This window comes from Neopelma chrysocephalum, unplaced genomic scaffold (assembly GCF_003984885.1).
Source record: "Neopelma chrysocephalum unplaced genomic scaffold, ASM398488v2 Primary Assembly neopelma1_85, whole genome shotgun sequence".
In the NCBI taxonomy this organism is placed as follows: Eukaryota; Metazoa; Chordata; class Aves; order Passeriformes; family Pipridae; genus Neopelma; species Neopelma chrysocephalum.
In genome coordinates, this window is record NW_020897747.1 from 2,807,426 (window position 1) to 2,822,164 (window position 14,739).

At 35.0% G+C, this 14,739-nt stretch overlaps 1 protein-coding gene across 6 annotated transcripts in view; it reads right to left on the minus strand.

The window, feature by feature from the left end:
• ATRNL1 (attractin like 1) overlaps nt 1-14,739 on the minus strand; it is a 531,556-nt gene that overhangs the window by 356,328 nt on the left and 160,489 nt on the right. For all 6 annotated transcript variants that reach the window (XM_027692113.1, XM_027692108.1, XM_027692107.1 and 3 more), the window contains 3 exons: nt 13,549-13,730; nt 3,929-4,142; nt 2,069-2,257 (listed from right to left, as the gene is read on the minus strand). In XM_027692113.1, coding sequence (XP_027547914.1) covers nt 2,069-2,257; nt 3,929-4,142; nt 13,549-13,730 — 585 coding nt within the window. The remainder of the gene's footprint in view (nt 1-2,068; nt 2,258-3,928; nt 4,143-13,548; nt 13,731-14,739) is intronic.

The following is a 14,739-nucleotide window of genomic DNA, read 5'->3' on the forward strand; positions in this document are numbered from 1 at the left end:
ACATAATATCTGCTAGTTTAAAAACCTAGGCATCATTCATGTGGTGTTCTGTCAATTTTATCTTCAAATTTTCTATCTCTTTATGTTCTGCCACAACTCACTATCAATATTTTTTAGGTTACAAATTGATTCCTTACAGGAGAGGAAAAAAAAAGTTCAGTGAATGGTCACAAGAGAGAAACCTTTATATAATTACTGTATTATTATTCCAAATATATGGACAAGAGATTAAGTGTTCCTATTATTTGTTTATTCCTAGCCCAAACATAGACTGATTGATGGTCCCAAGGAACATGTAAACCCTACTACTAGTCCCTACTACACCTGGGCATTAGAACCTGGATTAATATCTAAAATTTACAAACTAAGCCAAAGGTTTACTAGAACAGCTCAACATGGTACTGTTTCATGACATTCTATAATTATTAAGGATGAAGAAGGAATCTCAATTAAGAGGAATATGGGCTCTTGACCAGTTTAACCTGAAAGAAAAGCTTTCCAATGGCTTATATTCCTAACCACCCTGTAGCAGCCTGGTACATATTGCCATTTTTCTCTCCTAAGATTAGAATATATCAATGGTTCCTATTACAGACACATCAAGAACTTATTTTATTTAATATTTTCCTCAGGCTTAGATGCAAGCAAGTAATTGCCTTTTGTGTTTTGTTTTGGGGCTTTTTTTTATTTGTATGAATAATCAATCAGAATCATGATCTAATTATGGTGCTGAAAGCAAGTTGCTTCTTGTTGTCAAGATCATCAATTCTGTCACAAGATATCCAGAAATAAAGTGTTCCAGAAGCTGTTGTCAAAAGACCCTTATGGAGAGGGAAAGGAAGTAAGAAGTAAATAGAAAAACTCTCTCACAGCAGAGCAATAAGGACAATTCAACAGTACACTTCAGAAGTCCTATATATAAGGTTTGGGTGACACTAGATTGAAGTCCTTTACAGACAGAAAATATTTTAATCAAATCTTGAAGAACGGATTAATCACTAAGAAGCAGTCTTCTGGATGATGACTGAGGAATTGTTCTAAACAAACCTCAGCTAAGATAAGAATCTAAGGCACTGGGCAGCTTGTTCCAGCACCTACAGGAATTATGGCATGGATTTACATTGGAACTGCATGGTGTCAAACTTAATGAGGTCCAGTCACTACAGAATTGGGAAGAAGTAACTTCAGCTGAAATAAACACTGAAAGGTACATTGAGTAGGTTTTTAATTCTCCTAAAGAGGCATTGTGTCAACTTCTGATGAAATGTACTTCTGAAGAGGATATCCAGGGCATAACTTCGCTACTTGACAAAGAAATCACTTGCCTTTTATCCCCAAAGGATGAAATGAGCAGCTTTGAACATTAATGTAGCCTGGTCCAGTCTGATCACACAAGACAAAAGTTTTCTGTACTTCCTTTACCTGTCTGATGGCCTAACAGAATTCCTTCTGTTTCCATAGAGAGGACAAACAATCTCCAAGGGTTAATAATCAGCATTTCCAAGGGAGAAGAATCTAAGGAACACTAAGATAATTTGGGTTGTATTTGTGTTACAATATTCTCAAGACTATTACTATAATTATTATAACTTTGTTTTTATCTTTGCATGTTAGGAAAATGGTATTCCTTGTGACAAAATAAATCAGAACCTGGAAATCAGAACCTTAAGACTCAGCACATTTCCTTGCCTTAAGAAATTGATGTTGTATAAATATAAGTTCTACATATTGTTTATCTAATTTTAACAGTTCCAGCTCATGGCCATTATTTGGCACACTAACACTGGTCATGCAAACAGTCATGATAATTTTTCTTTATAAGAAAACAACATATGCTTTGTACTGTTTCAAAAGCCTAAATATATTTTATCATAAAAGAATTGCCAGTATTTTACCTGGATCTAGAAAACACATACTTCATATTGACTTCTCATATTAGTGGCTATGTAAGGTCATTCATTTGAAATTCTTTTCATCTTTAGTGAATGTAATGAATCCTATTCGTACTTTGGAGTGAAAAAAAATAACAAGTATATTTAATAAGATGAACATTCCTTAAGATACTCACGGGAGCATGTGGCAGTTTGCCATTCCAGGCACTGTCCATAGGGGAAGGAGATGATGTAGGCATTTGAGTCAACACATCTCTTGGTGCTGCTGCACCACATACATTCCATGCCATTGCTCGTGCAGTTGGAACATGTTGTTCGCAGGGAGCACGGCTTTTTGCAGGGTCTGGCATTCTGGTTGGGACTGACTGGAAAAGGACCACAAACATTTAAAACTATGAACACAAGCTGAATCTCCTTTTCTTTAATCATGTGTTCCATTAGAAAAATCTCTATTGAAGTGACAGCCTCCTTAATTAGCTGTAGATAATTTCATCCAAATTTAGGCTGCTGTATATAATCATATTTTATAAAAAATATCAAGTAATACTCAGCATAAGTCATACCATAGCTCTAAAAGGCCATTTAAAAAAATTCACAGCAATTTTATCTCTATATTAAAACAAAATATTTAATATTCCTTGCCTGGAAATACCAGCTTAGCTACTTGTACATACAACACATGACACAAAATATGTCTCAGACTTCTATAACCAGTTGAGTTCTGAGTCCAGTGTTCTTGTTAATTTAACAGTGTACAAGCAACAAATGATCTACTTATGATTTACCTATCCCCTAAAATTTTGCCTTACAGTGTACATTGAAAATCACTGGAATCCAACAGGAAAGTAACAAAAGGAACCTTATTCATGCAAAGAAGATTTGTTTGTTTTTCTCTACTAGAGACCTCATTTAGAATAAGTTAATGGTGTATTTTAACTCAAGAAGTCATAACAGACACAAAAAAAACTTGTATATCCTAGCTCCCAATTTTTGCTTTGATTTCAAAAGAACTGTAAAGTGTATAAGAACAAGAGTATAGAAACATATAGGTAGGAACATATAAGTGTACATAGTTCTGTATTTTACATACACAAGCACTTTGTGAAACATCAGGATTAAGCTTTCCTATGTATTGCCATTTTTTAATGTTATTGATTCATATTTAATATCAACCAAGTTCTCAAGCTGTTTTTCAACTATCATAGTACACCAAATCACTTTACCAACGGTGTTCCTGGATTTGACCTACTATGCACAAATCCAAGATGAAGTTTGCAATAAAAAAAATTTAACAAAAATCGGCTGAACTACATAAGTATTCTCATACAGCTGAAGTACTCTTCTACAGTCTCTGAAGCAGCTCAAAATAAAAAAAAAAAAAAAAACAAACCACCCAAACTTAAAACAAGGCACCAGTAACAGATACGTTTTGGTTTTTAGCGGCTTTAGTGGGTACCTGACATCCAGCCAGGGTCAACCCACTACAGCAACACACAAAATAAATCTGAAGGCAAAATTTAAAGAACTTCTTATGCTCAACCTCACAGCTATGAAGAGAAACAGAGGCCAATCGGAGAATGAAAATGCTAATTTGAACAGTCAAGTGACTATTTGTGACAGTAAACTATAGGCACAAACAAACCTAAAAGATCAAAACAAGAATTTTGCTTTGGTCAGTCTTTTAGACTATTCAGATATTCACTAATATTCAGTGAGATGCAGAAAAGAGAAATCTGAATTTTTGAACACCTCCACAGACACTTTCATGTTACAATTACTGTTATAACTGACTATTAATGATTTAGAGGCAAATTATAAGGTTTCTGGTGTAACACAAAATAAGCCATGCAAACCAAACAAATATTTGCTGCTTTAGGAACTTTATTTTTTTCTCGATTACAGCTCCATATTTTTCAAAAAATAAAAAAAGTAATTATTTAATCCAAATTGTCCAAAAATCCCTCTTAGACAAATGAAACCTCAAACTGCTTGCTATTGATGAGAGTATCAGTAACAGGGTGTAAGAGGCTGCTTACCAACAGGTTTTTCACACACAAGGCCATCTGCCATTGCAGTGCAGGGATTTGCTTTCAGACCTGCCACCTCTGCTCTCTCCAGATAGGCACAGAAGCCGGAGTCATTGGGTTCTCCAGGAAGCCACTGCAGGGTTGTATTTGTGAAAGGAGACATGTCATCCCAGCCCCAGTAGGAGATGTTGATCTTGCGTAAACCTACCCAAGGTGAAATTTTCTGTGAATGAGAATGAAACAAATGAGATAGTTATTTAAATGCCTTACATTTTGTTGTTTTAAAACATTTCAAAGAACAGCTCAACAGCAACAACTTCACGTTTACAGAATTCATCATGTTCTTATCTCATTTTATCATCACATCCATACAGTTTTTATCTTAATTGTTCTATGGTGCTGAACATCTCTGTCCTCCCCCAAAAACAACCCCAACAAAAACTCCACCCACTATATGCTTTTGTTCTACTAAAAGTCTGTGTTCTGTTCAAATTCTGATTACTTTTATTTGATACAGGTCAAATGGTCATAATGAAACTGTTTGGTTATTTTCCAGTGGCTACTATACTGATTACTAGGCCAATGCGGATAATAAAATACACATAAGTTAACAGAAATTCAGAAAAATCAAAGTTCAGGAAAAGATTAGGATAATATTGCATCTTCTAAAGTCTGTATTGCTAATACTGATTAGGCAATTCAGAGACAGAGATGAAAGTGGCACATTTACAAGTCCAATGCCATTAAATACACATTGAATACACTTCTATTATTAAATTACAAGCTGGAGAAAATAGTGTAGAAAACATTAAAAGCATTAATTCTAAAAAAAAATTAAGATGTATCAGTAAAATTACATCACGAATTCTACTAATTTTTATAATTTCATCTTTATACAATAACCAAGAGGAAAAACAGATTTTAAGGAATAAGGGCCTTTGCTTGTTCCAGGACAAATTTACATAAATTACTTGCCCCCATCATTGTAAAAATCTCAAGACACCAAAATCAAACACATTTCCCCCAGTAATCTCTGTGCTGGCAGTTTTTATCAACCCCACTTTAAACACAGGGAAGTGAAATACAGAGAGACAATGGGGCTGTCACAGGTATGTGATGGCAGGTAAATACCAGAATGCCAAAACACAGCTGCCTGTACCAGGCAGAGAACAGACACTGTCAGCTCCAGAGCAGATATATTGATCTGATTGTGAATTAGGTTCTCCACTGATTTAATTTACAGGCCAAGGCAAGTAAAACACTATAATATACCAAAAGGGGACCTGACGGTTCAAGATCTATGTGCTATTTCACAAGTGAATCAAGAGTTACTGCAATTCTCTTTCATTCTATCAGAGTGATCTTTCATCTTTGATCTCACATCTTTCTTTGGCCACTCAGGTTTAACCCATGTCTGAAAAAAAAAAATAAAAATCTTTCAGCACTCTTAATTCTACATCCAGTCAGAGGAACGCTCTGATTTTTTTTCCCCTCTGCCTTGTTAGACCAAATTGAAATGTGAAGGATTATTAATTTTGCTTCAAAAATACTAGTGTGTAAATATCTTCTTAGAATTTCAGTATTATCAATATTCCTGACCTTCCTAAAATGTACTCCCTATGCTCTCTTCTTCTTCTGTACTATTAGTTGAGATCACGATCAAAGAAAAATTGCCACAACAACATTAAGAGAAGCAAGAAAAAACTTGAATAAACCAGAAAATACTAAGTATAGTTCCATTCCATAAGCAGTGATGCACTCTTCTCTTGAACAGCAACAAGAACATCCAGCAAATATGCCACTGCCCATTCTTGTGTCTCACTTCTGTATTTACTTTATAACTTGATTGCTACCCCAGGTGACCAACTTTCCAGGTGTTTGTAAGAGCTCCCATAATCTGGATACCAGAAAGAACATGATGCAAACAATCAAAGTGCAACTTGGGCATCTGGAAAATGGTAGACAATACATCTGTTGTCTTATTTGTTGCCTAGATTGCTGTTTATGTACATAGTACCTCAGAAAACCCTAGATATCTGTGCATATCTCTAGACATCTCTCTGTAGAATGCGGAGTGTGCACACCAAGCACATATAAAAAAATGTCAGGGTCTTAGGCAGGATAAATTGCTGACAAACACATGCCTACTTTGGGATCAAGGGATTCCAGCCAAGAGAACATTCAACATATTACTGACTGCTTCAATTGCACTGCCAAATAATTTGGCCTCAGCATCAGTATGTAAAAAACCAGAGATCCTATTCCAGCTATGGTGAAAAGCATGTTAGGCCAATAATGAAAACTGACAGTGCAGCAGTGACATTGGAGATAAATTCTTCTGTTTGAGTAAGAGATTGTTCTGGAACCCCTTTAATGATGATGAAGTCCTAGAGAGAATCATGAAAGCCAAAGCAGCCACAGGAGATAAAAGCAGCATCCCTGAAATGAAAGATTGCTATCAAAGCAACACATACCATAGTCATAATCATTCTTAATAACTAAATCCTGGACAGTTTATAGTCATCATGTCAGGCATCTCAAATTCCATATGTACCATCTTTGGCTCTTTACTAGTACAGGACATCAAAATACAGACCTGAATGCTGATGAGTGTGCTATCAAATAGATGCCAAAGCTCTGACCTTGCAGGCTGCTCTGGGCATGCCAAAGACAGATTATCCAAGTAAGGCCGCCCAAATGCTCCAATGATGTGCTAAATCTGCATATTCAATTATGTGGCATCAATTCCATGATGTGGTGGGCCACAGGTGAAGATTGCTGGCAACAGGAGAGATTGTGTGTTGGTATCACCAAAGTTTAGCAGCAAAAATGACTCCTGCTCCACTGCACAAAAGCAAACAGGAAAAATCCAACTGTGAAGAGAGAATTCAGGAAGTTCCACATATGACACCTGAAGCCACCAGGGCTCTGTGACTATCAAACTAATTTCTTCCAAAAAGAAAAGCATCAATCTACTATAAATTATCTCTCAAACTGAGGAAAAGTTCAGTCATAATAGCTGGGAGTCTCAAAGTACTTGAAGAAACTGAGGGACTTCAAAGGTGTTGAATGAGAATGCCAATCCAGTTTCTTCATCAGGAGTAAGAAATAATGAGAGTTGAACATCCTTTACTTGAACTGTGTGGTTGTTTCACTTAATGCAAAATGAATGTAGGAAACTGATTTCCTTTACTTTAATATCTTGCCAAAGATGCTTCTGAAGAGGATCAGACAGGAAGGAAATGAGATTGCCAGTTCTCTGTACCCAGAAGTTGCTGATGCAGGATTCTAGGTTGCAGGCCTCTTGAAAAATATTTGCTATCAAACCAGGTGGGTGAAAAGTACACTATAAATCAATGCTTCAGAAAAACACTTGCAGATAGAAAAGCAGCCCCAAATGTCCCCATTTTTTTATCTTCTCAAGTATACCAGCTTTACTGGAAGTTCAGGCAATCTTTACTCAACACATAAGTAGGAAGAAAGCCACTCCTCAGGGAGATTAAAGACTTCTTTCTTTCTATTTAGGCACATTCATAAAAACTCCCTTTATACATAATGTACAATTCATGTTAAAGCAACAACAACCACAACCAAACTTACTAAAAAAAAGTTATCATTAAAAAACCAAAAAGAAATAAAATGAGGAGAAAGGAAAAACAAGGAGAAGTTATCAAAGTAAAATTTTACAGTGAAAGAAAGCAATGCAATACACAGCAGGTGATCAAATCCATCTTGGGAAAAGTTGTAATGCGCCTTACTAATGTTGCAATGGAGAATATAATCAAATATATCTTGAGACATATTCCATAGCTTTATCCCACTACATTATTTAAAATTCAGAATCGTCTCTAGAATATGTTTGTCCTCCCATCCATATTTTTCTAGGCAATTTTTCAGAAGCCACAGCCCATCTTGGAAGCTATATATTTGTGTTTGAAATACAGCTAGTCACAGTTTATCTGTTTTCATAGAACAATCTTTTATAACATTGATAACCAGTTGGTGAAAAACCTTTTTTAAGTGAGAAATAAACCTTTACATTAAGAAAGATTTCAGAATTATTTAATTCTGAGAAAAATTGCTGGGCAAGGCTTTATTTTCATCTGACAGAAGAGCAAAATTGCAATCACACAATGCATACCAATAGAACATCATCTTGTACTCTCTTCTACAGTCCTATTGAACTGAACATAAGGTCAGCTTTTAGCCATCACAGAAATTGGTTAAATATAGATGACTAATAACTTAAAAAATATGCTCTTCTCTTATTCTAAATTACCTAATCGTAATTTTCTTTTAAATAGTAATTATGGAACTATGTTAGAAAGGAAAAATGTGTAATCTTAACTAGAGAGCTGATATTTCATGTTAAATCTACTGTTTACTCAGAGAATTTAAATCAGATTAAGTTGCCTTGAGATCTATAGTGAATGGAATCATTTGTAGTCATGACACATTTTTCCAGGTACTAGTGCTGCTTCAGCACTAATCTAATGAGGGCTGAATAATTTGCAGATGAGTGAAGTGAGCAAGTCTACCTTTACTGAATAGCCAATTACCACTGAGGCTCAAAAACTTCCTTTGCTTCTTAATTATGCAAATTACTTAGAAATTTCATATCTCTTTCAAAAATTTATGTCCACCTTTACTGAAATTCCTTTTATTTTGGATCTTAAATTGTCCTGGAAGTGTACGACATAATTCTGTCTCATTTTCTATTATGTGCCTCACAACACATTATTAACACAACAAACTTGTCAAGAATTGTTCAAACTCCTTGATTTCTAGTTACATAGCTATTCTAGGATGAAACACAAAATCAAACTTTGTTAAAATACAGTGGCCTCTTGGTACTGATATTTCCACAAAATTCACAGACTGGAGAAGGGCTTGCAGACAATTTGCCTCTCTTGTGCATCATTATGAACAAAAAACCTATTTGCTTCCTGCAAATAGCAACTATATGAAGAGAAACCACGCATCCCATGTACACTCACAGTGCTTGGTTTCCATTCCTGAACTGTGCTCCAATTCTGACTATGCCAGATACTGGCACTTTTCATATTTTGTAAATATTTACCCAGTGAATGACACATTTTAAGCAGTGGGAACAAATTTCCTGATTTTTAAGGGTTTCTGTATCTATTAGACACATATGATGAAATGTAGATGCAATTAGCAGTAGGTGGTCACACATTACATCATGAGAACACTTAATTCTCCTACTCTTTTTAAAAAGTTCTGTAGTGCCATTAGTTAAAAAAATGTACAATCTGGCAAACTGAAAAAAATAGAACTTTCCAATTTCCATCTACAAAGATTATAGGTGGTGTTCCTGTGGAACTTTGGTTTCTTCTTGGGTTTTCTTCTTTATAGGGGACAATTTTTTTTTTTTAAATTTTGGTTCTCTTCTCAGACATCCAAAGTGAGTTGAGCTTCACTTCCTGAACATAGGAAGACAGTGGTGATCTAAGGGACACTCAATGTAATGACTCTAATATGGAGACAAAGTGCTGAAATAATTTATTAGACTTCCAAATCCACAATAGGAAAGTGGGACTGCTAGAAATTGTAATAAAGAAAGTAATTCAGAAAAAAAAAGTAGATGTCAGCTTCACCACAACCACACATATGATAAAACCACAAAAACATACAGCCCTCTGAGAATACTTTGAACTAACAAGGAATAACATTGCTAGGCAAAGCTCACTAATTAACTGCAACCTGAACTCAAGTGTAATTTATAAAAAGATGCTTAGCCTTGTGAGCAGTGAGTCAAAGGAAAAGTTGCAAACAGTTTACATAATGAAAGGCATTGTGTAAAACCATTTTCTTCTTTGTTTATGCTTACTACACCAAAACTACATCTTCTCAGAATTTATTGCATGCTAATAAGAAAATTATTATTTTTAGTTAAATCCCACAGTTGCAAGCAAAGTCCCAGGAGAGCTAATTGCACTTTTAAATGAATATACAACATTTGAATATTAGCAGGAACAGTTAATTAACCTCATATTGCTGTTTAATCTACTTTGCAGAAAACTTCAAATCTTCCCTTTCATAATGTTTTGCTTACTAGGTCAAAAAAAGCATATAAGAAAAAATATCAAGTGTCATTTTGCTTCAGTGTGGTAATCTGCAGTCTATCCACTATGCTTACTTTGGTATTCTCTTAAAGAATTTAATTTATTTTTAATGAAAAATACAAACTAGACTTTAAAACTACCTGTGGTAGTTTCAGAATACGTCTGCAAAATCAACAGGGTTTTGACTTCATACCACAAAGAGCTTTGTCTTTTCCCTTTCTTTAGTACCAAAAGAATTTTCTCCTTACCCTTTAAAAGGAGGCAACCTATGGATTTCCAATTTAGTATAGGGATTAGGAGAAATTATTTAAACACAGTGAGGTCTGGACAGGGTGTGGAGACAATGGAGCCTCCTCCTGCTGAATCTTTCCAAAGCATCAATGTATTATTCTAAACATGATAAAGACATTGTCCTAAATTTGTGCCAGAACAAGGACTTTGTGTATTAGGAAACAAAGTCACACAATGTTTCTATGAACAATAAAGAACTCTGAAGTCCTTCCAGACTGTAGTATTTACTATTTTAACAGTTTGTTAAATACATAACAGTTGTTTTTATTTTCTCAATATAAGAATACCAAATTACATAGATATAAAATCAGAATCATATTCTTATTTCCAAATGTTGCTCTGACAAATTCATTAATCCTGAAAACTTGTGAAACCTTTCTTTTTTCAGGCTAAAGGTTTTTAAGTCTTTGATATTAACCACACAGGTCAAACTCCACTACAGATAAAAGAGATTTAAGACATGATGTTCACCTTACAGCTGCTCTGACTACATTTGTGAACTTCCACATCACCACCTGTTACAGAAATAAGACATCTAAAATGAAATCTCACTCCTTAAATCATTATGATTGCAGTTTGAGAGGAAAAGGCAGACAAAAGAAGATCAAGAAGTTCCAGAGAGCCTCTGTCACACCTGATAACACATTTAGGCTGTCACACACTGAACAAATGCAACTGGATGGACAGATATGAATGAAAGAAATTGAGGTTTTTTCCTGACTGCCACTGAAAACACCAGAATAAGTCATGGTAGCATTTCATTAGAGATTCTGATAGCTAAATGTTTGTTTAACCCAAGATATACTTTTAAAGTGTATACATTTCTCTACAATTGCATAAACTGTATTTGAGGTATCTCAAATTTACATCACTACATTGGCTCATGATATACTTCATTTAAATAAAGATACACTCAGCAGGATGTCACCTTGTAGAAGTTCTAAGCTCTGAAATTTAAGAAAAATCTTGCTTCCAAACACTAAAAAAAGCTATTTCTCATCTACACCTCAAGCCAGCCAGGCAATATCAATACTCTGTCACACATTATTAGATTTGAAGGCCTCCTGTGCAGTATTTTAATAGGAATTCAGAGAGAGAAAAGAATAAAAAAGGCAGCAAACTAAATAATTATAGCAATCATGTTGCTAACAGGGTTTTGTTGCTTTGGTTTCAACTACATTTTCAATGTTAACTTGTATCAAAGAGTGGACAGACGTGTTTCAAGGCTGCACTAAGTACAATATCAGGGAAGAACTTCTGACATAGAATTACTTCTCTCTCTCTCCTCTATTAACAAATAATAAAAAATAAATATCTTTCCATTTAAAAAAAATTGCTCTGTAAAAACATCAAATACTTAAGCAATGTTTGTATCTCCTTTTCAAAATGGAATGCTAAAAAGGATAATTAGAGAATATTTTGTTTCACAATATATGTCCCTAAACCTTTGCTTTCAGATTCAGTAAGAAGATCCTTAATTGTTATTTCCTTCATATGCTTCTTCAATTCATCTGCAGCATAAAAACTTCGTAAATCACATACTAGTTTGATATAAGCTTTAATTATTATTCACAATTATGTTTTATTCTCCTGTAACTGTAAAATCCTAAGCTACTTTAAAGTTTGAGGATTTCATACAGATAAAGAAATGCTGCATCTTTTACAAAACAAAATACACACTTCTAAAAATGCCCTTTGCTAAGAAGAACTGATTTGCTTGTAATGGAATCTTACTCTGCTAAGACATCCCATCTGAAAGTACACTGTTGGGTTTGACATTTTTGAGCATACTTATATTTCATATACTTGCACCAATTATGTTTAAAAACAGCAATAAGAATTCGAATATTGAACTGCTAAAACACTGAACCTGACCACCTAGGAACAGGTAATTAATCTTCTCTTCTCTTGGCCCACAGTTAACAAAATTAATATGGATCACTTTTCTAAGGAATATTCTGATGGTAGCTTGCTGTATTTGCCAGAGGCATGGAAGAGTTTTCAGCCCTCTCTCTCTCTCACCATCAGAGAAAGTTAATTAACTCCTGCTAATTCCGCTGCCGCTATGCAGAGAATTTCTGTGTTTCACATACTAGCCCAGCTTCTCTGTGACCCTTTGATCCCAAATGCCAGTTATGCAGAAAGCCAGGCTTTTCTAGAGAAGTTCACATCTTTAGTGCCTCATTGTCCTCGATGGCTTGCAGCCTAGCTATTCACCACCCAAAACCAATCCTTTGAGCAGTTTTATGGACACTGGTGTGAAAAGTCAGGTTTTCTCTGTTAGTGAAGAGTATTTTGATTCCTCTTGTCATAGTGTATTTAGGGCTGGGATTTCTGAGAATTCATGGTAAAACCACAGCAGGCAACTAAGTACCACTCAGCCACTTGCTGACCTCCCCCAACTCCGTTGTGGAGGAGAACTGGAAAAAGTAAGTCTCATGGGTTGAGATAAAAACTGTTTAATAATTAAAACAAAATATTATTATAATAATAGTCATGAAAATGAGAGAAGAGTAAAACCCCAGTGAAACACTTCCTGAGTTTGCCAATGGGGATGTTGTGAGAGACTGTCAAAAGCCTTGCTGGAGACCAGGTAGACAATATCCAGTGCTCTCCCCTCAGCCATCAAGGCAACTGTTTCATCATACAAGGCAATCAGGTTTGTCAATCATGATTTACCTTTAGTGAATCCATGCTGGCTACTCCTGATCACCTACTTGTCATCCATGCGGATATTGATGGCCTCCAGAATGAAGCGCTGCCATCACCTTTCCAGGGATTAAGGTGAGGCTAACTGACTGGTAGTTCCCTGGTCCTCTTTCTTGCCCTTTCTGAAGACCAGGGTGATATTTGCTTTTTCGCAGTCCTCAAGCACCTCTCCTGAACAGCATTATTCTTGTACTAAATCCAACACACAGCACTGTACCAGCCACCAAAAAGAAAATTAACTCTATCACAGCTGAAACCAGGACACCAAAGTGATCCAGCCATTCTCTTGAGCAAATATTCTCTCACAGGTAAACAGTAACTTTTAACATTTAAATCAGGTAAGGAGAAATAGTTGGGAACTGCTGTGTCATTAGCTTTAAACATGAGATTTGCTTAATACCTACACATCACCGATACCAGTCTTTAACACCACGTTACATTTTTTGAAGGCATAAACTTTCCTGTCTTTGGACAAAAGCCTAAAACAGATTTCTCCAAGGAAATTTATTTCACATAAGCATCAATTACAGTTACTCAAGTTACCTGAAGTGTATACTTCTGTATTTCATCCAGAACAAATTCCACTTCTTTTGAGGTTGTTAATGAGGCAAGATTTCCACTTAAGTTGTAGCAATACAGCTTAGCATTGTCATAGCTTTCACGACTAGAATTTATGTGGAGGCAGGCATCTCCAATATGACTCCATCTTTCTCCACACAGATGAGCTAGTGCAAAAAGCATATGATTAAAGCTGATCTGAAAAAACTTTTAAAAAACCCAAGGGAGTCTGAATTTTAATTTCCCGAGATCATAAATCAAATATATCCCACACTCAATTTTCCTTTTCATGTCACATAAGTTCTGAAATACCAAGTAGCATCATACAAATTAGTGTATTTTTCTGGAAAGAAACTTATAATTATTTTTTACATTTTAAAAGATATATGCTAAGTTTCAGCATAACAATATTCTTTTGTCAATATTTCTTCCCTGCTCAGAATTGAGCACAATATTAAGATTAGATTATGTACATAATTAATAGTGTCTTAACCCATCCCTTTACTTCAGTTTTATGTAGAATTAAGAGATCACAACTTTACCCTACCCTTATCATCCTATTTCTGCATTTATATTTGCCTAAATACAAATGCAATTAGAATGATAGGAAATTCTGATAACATCTTGAGAACATTTCCTCTTCAACATTTTACAGCTTTATTCACACTCAGGTAACTATTAAAAGATAAGTAAGTAATTTGGAGCAACTGTTATAGTCAATCTACAAAAAATGCACATATTCAGTTTTAAACTGCACAGAGTAAACTGATTGAAATTATTTAATGAATAATCTCTGTAAAAAAAAAAGTGTTCATTTATTTCATCTGGACAAAGATCAAATGGAAAAGGTTCTGACATCTAACTGCATATACATAGTTATGAATATAAATTACAGAATAAATATTATTTCAGAATCTTAACAGTCACCTTCTGAGAAGATTTCACATTAGCATTTTAATATTCACTGCTTTCATAGTAGTACCAACATTAGACAATCGAGAAACTAGATCTTGGGCCCTATCTGCACAGGAAAATTGAAGTATAATTGAATTACAATTTATAAAGTAAAACCAGCCAGCAAAAGTAACAATGTCAGTACATATGTAACAGTAAAACACTCAGTGTGGCAATTCAGCTCTGCACTCAGTGGTCCCCACAGGCTGGAGCTTGTCACTG